At 38.8% G+C, this 7,334-nt stretch overlaps 1 protein-coding gene across 1 annotated transcript in view; it reads left to right on the top strand.

Annotated features, from left to right (window-relative positions):
• Positions 1 to 19: 19 nt before the first annotated feature.
• The window catches only part of CLVS2 (clavesin 2), a 97,596-nt gene continuing 90,281 nt past the window's right edge, over positions 20 to 7,334 (top strand). Inside the window, exons 1-2 of the mRNA XM_006161621.2 lie at positions 20 to 90; positions 618 to 1,466. Coding sequence (XP_006161683.1) covers positions 1,078 to 1,466 — 389 coding nt within the window. The 5' untranslated portion in view covers positions 20 to 90; positions 618 to 1,077. The remainder of the gene's footprint in view (positions 91 to 617; positions 1,467 to 7,334) is intronic.

Below are 7,334 nucleotides of genomic sequence, written 5' to 3'. Positions count from 1 at the left end.
GCCGCCGCCGCCGCCGCCGCCGCCGAAGCCAGGGCTGATGGATGCCAGGGAGTGCCGCATTGCTTAGTGTCCCCGCCTCCGGGTTTGCTGGTAGGAGCCGGCTGCTCTTTCTTCTTTCTTGCTTTGGGGTTTTGTAGAAAAGATAGAGACATTTTTATTCTATTCTCCACAACTCCCTCCTCTTCTCACCCTCGTTTTTGAAATGTACATTCCCAGAGACATCCTCTTCCACCCCCACTCCCTCACGGCAAGCCCGTTGAAATAAAAGGCTAGAGGAAGGCAGAAGTTGGGGGTGGGGTTCGGGGGAGCCCACGCTGGTGCCAATGCCACCGAGACCCTGCAGGTGCCATATGAGATCACAGTGTATCTAAGAGGGGAGGAGGGAACGTGCGCTCTCTGCAGAGTCGTCTCCTAACTGGATCATAAAAATCTTAAATAAAATCCCACAAATACACCTTGTAAAAATAGCATGTTTGAATAAGCAGAGGGATAAATAAGCTTCTTTCCTTCCTTTTCTCTCTCTCTTTTTCTTTCTGGCAAAGACGCTTTCTCCCCGCCCTGGCCAACTGAAGAGCCACCTTATTATTAATCAGAATTCCCATCCTTATCCCTGGCAGGCATCTCCTTCAGGAGGGATCTCAGAAGCATTACAGTGCCGAGGCTGAGATGTGCGTGGGGGTTGTTTTTGTTACATCTTGGAAGAGAGGAGAAGAGGAGAGTACCAAGATCAGAACCACCCCTGCTAGGTGGGATTAGGGGTGGTTTTGTTGGGAGACAGAAAAGACCAGAAGAGGAGCACTGGATCATTCTAAGTCCACATCACTTCACAGGAAAAAGGAAGAGACAGAGTGGGGCGCTGTATTTAGGGGGCTGGGGAAGAAGTTTATACCCCCTACGGTAAAGCTGTGGCAAAGCAAGCAGGAGCAACAGGGTACTTGATTGGCCACCAACAGTAATCATTTCCTGTTAAAGAGAGGAAGCAGACAGCTGCGAGGAGGTGGTGGCAGCGAGCACCAGGTTTGTTGTGGGACTGGCAACAAGAGCTTCCACAAAGCAGACCCAGGAACAAGCAGCACCATGACTCACTTACAAGCTGGTCTCTCTCCAGAGACCCTGGAGAAAGCTCGCCTGGAGCTCAATGAGAACCCAGACACGCTGCACCAGGACATCCAGGAGGTGAGGGATATGGTCATCACCAGGCCGGACATTGGTTTTCTGCGCACGGATGACGCCTTCATCTTGCGCTTCTTACGGGCCAGGAAGTTTCATCACTTTGAGGCCTTCCGCCTCCTGGCTCAGTACTTCGAGTACCGGCAGCAGAACCTGGACATGTTCAAAAGCTTCAAGGCCACTGATCCTGGTATCAAGCAGGCACTGAAGGACGGCTTCCCTGGGGGTCTGGCCAATCTGGACCACTATGGCAGGAAGATTCTCGTCCTATTTGCGGCCAACTGGGATCAGAGCAGGTAAAAAATCCAAACTTGCGCTACGGATACTTTTACTCTCCCATTTTCCAGTATTTACCTGTATCATAATTCTGCATCTCTAGTGTTTTTATTTGGCTGGGCAAAAGAGAAACTAGAACTAAGAAATTAGTTTTTGGTGGGTATTCTAAGAAGTGGGAGGGCTTTCTTATTACTTTCAAAACTTACTTTTGTAACATCCAGTTTCTACTTTAGCTTTAAGTGTTTCCTGAACTATATTATTGCCCTGAGATCTAAATCACTTTACTTCTAAATAAACCTTCTACATTTTCATCCCCTAAATAAGTTTGTTGGTCTAGAGAAATGAGTATGAGAATGGGCACAACTTTTCTTCCTTCTTATTAAACAGATTCTCAAATTAGATTTGTAATCAACATCATCATCCTCCTTTCTCTTTAATACTGATTGATTTTTACCTTTTAAGAATAGCCTGGTGTTCAGTGAGGAGCAGATAGTTTTCTTGCTTGGGACCTTTTCTGCTTTGTAATGTGTAGATGAAGAAATAATATGATGCATGTCAGTTCAGTGAAAAAGTTGTTCCCTCTGTCGCTGAGCATGCCTCCCAACGCTGAAAATAAAGGCTGACTGGTGTGCTTGTTCCACACCTGTCACTAATCTAAGGACTATGTTCCTTGTCTGATGTGATTTTTCATCTTTTAGAAGGAAGTGGAAAATGCTCAGAAATATCAGTTGGTAGACTTTCTCAGCTCTCTTGCTATTTACTAGAGAAAAAATATTCTTATTGTATCTATGCTAATTTAGAAGAATGCAGACAATGACACTTGTACTTCCTCAGTCATACTTATGATGACTTTTCGCAGACTGAAAGATACAAGAAACTATAAAAGGAGGCTTTGTAAGGCAGATTCAGGGAAGTGTGCACTTACGTATATTTCATGGCTCTTAAAACTCCTAATCAGAACTATGAATCATAAAAAGCCTGTTGTTAAAGCATTGCTGTATTTTTAGTACTGTGAATGGTGACTTAGGATGCATCTGGTTATTTAAAACCATCTCTGAAGCAATTGTAAAAGACTTTAACAGTTACTGAGATATCTTACAGATCTTAGAGAGTTCTACATAGGTTTTTCTAGGGTCTTGGGATCTTAGAATGTAAATTAATATATTTTTTTTCCTCCTTTAGTTGGCCACTTTCCCTCTATAATTCTAGATTTAGAAATACTCTGAATTTTTGTAGGTAAATATAAAGACAAAGCATTACCTTCAAGAATCATACAGCTAACAAGCTCTTACAGAGAGTTAGTCACTGAGAGGGAACGCAGTTTCTTTACTTTGGTTAGTTGTAGAGATACTATCCTACTTTTCGCCAGGTAGAAAAATTTAAGGGACTACGAAATTTCATCCATTGACCACATTTTCTTTTAAAAGTGCTGTGTATCTGTGTGTTTTCTTTTAATCTGAGAAGTATATGTTAGGGTTATCCAAACTATGGGTTGTGTATATCAAAACTGAAAAATTTTATGTGAGGAATAACCTAACACTCCATATGTGGGTTAGACCGGAGCTTTGTTTTTGAGCTATAGTAAAATGAGGTTTGTGAAAATTTTATATTTAAATATGTCTTGAAGTCTGTTAGAGATATCATTAGGGAAGCAGACTGGATTCTGATACATATACGTATGTATGTATGTATGTGTATATATTTATATATATATGATCTATTTTTATTTATTTCCATAAATGAACTAATATTCACAGTGATTTTTAAACCTAATTAAGAAGAAAGTCATAGTTCTCATGTATATAAGAAGGTGATTATAAGAAGGTGATTATTCTGGATTTACTAAAGAAACTATTTTTTTAGTTGTTTATCTCATGCTTTTATCTAAAGTGTAGGTTACTATTAATAAAAATCTCTCTCTGCAAATCTATAATGGGGTAGTATTTATTAGCTGTAACAGTTTTTTTTGTCTTAAATCCTAAAATTTGGGGACTTAAAATATAAAATGAGAAGCTATATCCTGTGGTAATGCCCAATTAGGACCCATAAACTAATAATTATGATTTCTATGGTTGGAAAGGGAATAATCTAGAAGTAACAATACATCAAGTTGAAAAGGTATACACGTGATTTAGAACTTTCTAAATTTCAGCTGAGTTTCCTTCTTCTATATTCTTCTTAAAAATATTTTCCTCCTCCTCCCCATTTGCTTCCCAGTCCCAAATCCACATCCATCCTTGGGCAGGGAACTAATGGGTAAACAGGTCATTATTCTTAGCATCCTTTGTAAATCTTTACCACTGGGATAAGGGCATAGGAACTGCCTTGTCCTCTCCTTGTCCCCTTGTCCCCTCCGAAGGACAGTTGCTTCTCTGGCATGGCCAGGGCATTACCAGCCCATCTCAGCTAGAATCCCTTCCTTCACCATGAAGCCTTGAGGCTCAGTTGACTTGACTCTTGCAGAAGGCTCTGTCACTTTCTCTTCATGTTTACCTGACTGTTATTTGCCTGTTAGGTGAGTATGCCACATGCCAAATTCTCTTGCTTCTCATTCCTCTGCTGCTCTGTGACTCAGGTGTTCTCACATTCCTTGCCCTGATCCTGGCAGTCCAAAACCAGTTGGGTCCCTTGGAAAAAATTACATGTCTGAACATAATTCTGACAACATTCTCGTGGATTCTAAGTGAATCCCACGTGGCTTTAACAACTTTTTAAAAAGGTAAAATTTCTTCACAGAAACAATAGGTGGGAGTGCAGATGATTCATAGGAAACTTCCAAAATGAAGTAGAAGAAAATGCCTCTTTTTATCTGAAAAACAAATCATTTCCAACTTTTCAAATACAAAAGGAAATATATAATTTTATGAATTTTTAAAATAACTTGTATAGAACCATGTAAGAATTGATCTATATAATAAAAATAGATTATATTTTATATCTATAGTAACACTTGAAGTAGAGTAGATTCTTAACACATAGGTGAGTTGGATTAAGAATGATGCATTTCTTAAAATAAGAGTTGTAGGTAAGAATTCATCTGATATCTGCTTTCTCCTAGATAGTACGAAATTTGTAGGACAGTTTTCTGTGCTCCCTGGAACACTGTTAACAGTAAATGTGTGTGAGATGGTGACTGCAAATAAAACAATGTCTCTTCTACTGCAATATAGTGCATGCTAGTTTCAAGTTATTATAAATATTGGACGATTTCCTAAGCTTTTATGAGAGACATGGAGTCATCAAGAAGACTAAGGTAAAATCATAATAATTATGGGGTGCTCACCTTGAGACAATCTAAACAAACAACTTAAATACAGAAATATCAGAATGACTTTTGGTGTGGCCTGTAATTTATTTATTTATTTTTAAAGAATTAAATGGGCTTAGGTGATTCATTATATTTATATTATTGAACAGGCTGTACCTTGGAAGAGGTTCATAAAACTGTACTTTCTTCATTTTGGATTGTATAACATCATCTCTGAAAAACAAAAGTTAACTTCTCACATCTAAAAACCATTGGATTATCACACTGCATCACTAAGACACAGTGGTCCTCCATGCATTATGTGCAGATTTCTAAATCATAGTGCCCTGTTGAGGACTTACAGATGGGTTCAGATAGTCCTTCTGATTTTCTCAACAGAGTGCGAGGATAATGTGCCATGAGGCTAGAAGAGAACTGTGTAAGAAAAGGTAGTTTGAAATGAAAGAAGATGGCAGTCTAGGCCCTCAAGCACAAGAGCAGGAATCTAAAAAGTGGCATGCAATTACTGAGAATATTCATGAGTTGAAGTTTTGTCACCCGAAACATAAAGATGAGAGCAGGCTGAGAGTTGGCCTGGAAATGGTCAGTTAGCCTGCCGGTAGTATTGTACTTCTGCAGACCTCATTAAACTTATTAACTATACTTTAGTGCAGCAAACAACCATTTATCTGGTATCTTGCTAATAGCTATTAGAAAACAATTAAACACAGCTAGAACTAAAATGATAGCTAATATAGCAACAATCCAGAAGAGCACTGACCACCTCGCATGGTCTTCGGCTTGTCCTAATGGACATTGATTTTCACTTACAGTGTTGGAGCTCAGGAAGGGGTAGAAAATGGACTGGTCTAACATTGCCTCATCCTCTAACATCCTGGAATTTGCCCAAAAACCTGCTTCTTGTCAGTTTGTTTCTATTGTGTGGCTTTTTTTTTTTAAATAAGAAATAAAATATATAAATGGATAGTTGCTTATGGTTTCAATTTGAATGATGGACATGCTTACATTTACTAAAATAATGTAGTCAAGTGTCCAAAAGCAAGAGTATGGTGATGATAGTTTACCATTAAAATAATAGCTATCGACTATAGAGATTTGCCTTTGATGCCAACCTCAAAAGTTTATTCTTCCCTGCAAGTGCACTGAAAGAAATAACTAAAAGTTAAAATGACTAGGAATACATTAAAACAACCAAAGACAATTAACCAGTTAGTTAGGGAGAAACACTCATGTTCAGTCATCTTAAAAACAAAAGAAGGCAAAAAAGAAGAGGCTTAGTTTTTTGTCTGATTTTTAAAAACCTTTTTTTCTCAGTTTATTAAAGTATTAAAATATTTCTCACCTGAAGGTCAAACATTTCTCAACTAAAATGTTGTCATGCATAGTGGCAGGGTCAGCACTGCTTGCCTTCAAAATCCTGGAGATGTTACTACTCTTTATTATGTTTGGGTTTTGATGAAGTCAAAACTAGAAACAACAGGGGTGGATTCCTTGGGGTTTCTGTCCCAGTAGAGCTTCCATATTATATTTAATTTTATTTATCCATTTATCCATTTATTTTATTTTGATCAGAGGGACAGAGCAAGCAAGCAAGCGAGAGAGAGAGAGTGAGGGAGAGAAGGAAAGTGAGAAAGCAAGCCTCGAGGTCTGGGGCTTACACCGCTGTTGGCCATGTGGGAGTACAATGCCCTTAACCACCACACTACCTGCCGACCCCCATCTCGTATTTTAACACATGAGCCCCAAGTTTAGAAATTAAATTATCCTTAGTAAATTGATATTTCCTTCATTTGGGGGAAAGATCAAATTTCTCTACCTCACTGAAAGGAGTACATATATTTCACATATTTCTCTGTGATAATAAGCAGTGTTATTGACATAAGTGAGAGGATAGCATCATGTGTGTTGGATCCTCATGACATCAAATAACAAACAATACACTTAGGGTCTTACTAAAATTACTTAAAAAAATAAGCCTCAGCTAAAAATTTGTTGTAGAAATTTAAAAGTTTCTGTGGGCAAATAAAGAAACATAATACATACTTTGTACCATTTCAGAACACAGGCCCTGTCTAGAAACAATAAAACACAAAATCCTAAATAATTAGCAGAGCAATCATAGTGTTAAATGAGAATACCGTTTGCCAGTACTAGAAGTTCTGTGCAGACAGGCATCTGTGGACTACTCAGGATTGTATAGAGAGAACCTTGCTTGCTTGGTGGGTAACTGAATTCAATTTTTATTCATTCTGTTATAATGCATTCTTTCATTCACTTATTCATTCATTATAAAATTCTTTTATAGCATATGGTATAGTAAGTAAGTGTTTCACTCATGATCTCAGAACTAGTAAGTGAATTAGACATTAAAAAAATTGATAGAAGGCATATGTACTCGCCAAAGAGAGATAGACATGTGTGTGTGTGTGTGTGTGTGTGTTGGGGGAGTTGAGAAAGCACCCTCCAATGGGGTATGGCCATGTTTCAGTCCTCTCTCATTCATGTTGTCACCCTGCTGGGATTTGGGGCATGCCTGCACACGTAGGCTATGCAGTTGACCATGTGGGATGTGGCTACCTTACCACTTAGCCATGGGGCCTGCCCAGTCACTTCTTTGTGT

The sequence above is a fragment of the Tupaia chinensis genome, unplaced genomic scaffold (assembly GCF_000334495.1).
Source record: "Tupaia chinensis unplaced genomic scaffold, TupChi_1.0 Scaffold138683_1, whole genome shotgun sequence".
Lineage (NCBI taxonomy): Eukaryota > Metazoa > Chordata > Mammalia > Scandentia > Tupaiidae > Tupaia > Tupaia belangeri.
The sequence above is the reverse complement of the archived record's forward strand: the minus strand, read 5'-3'. Positions and strand labels throughout refer to the sequence as shown.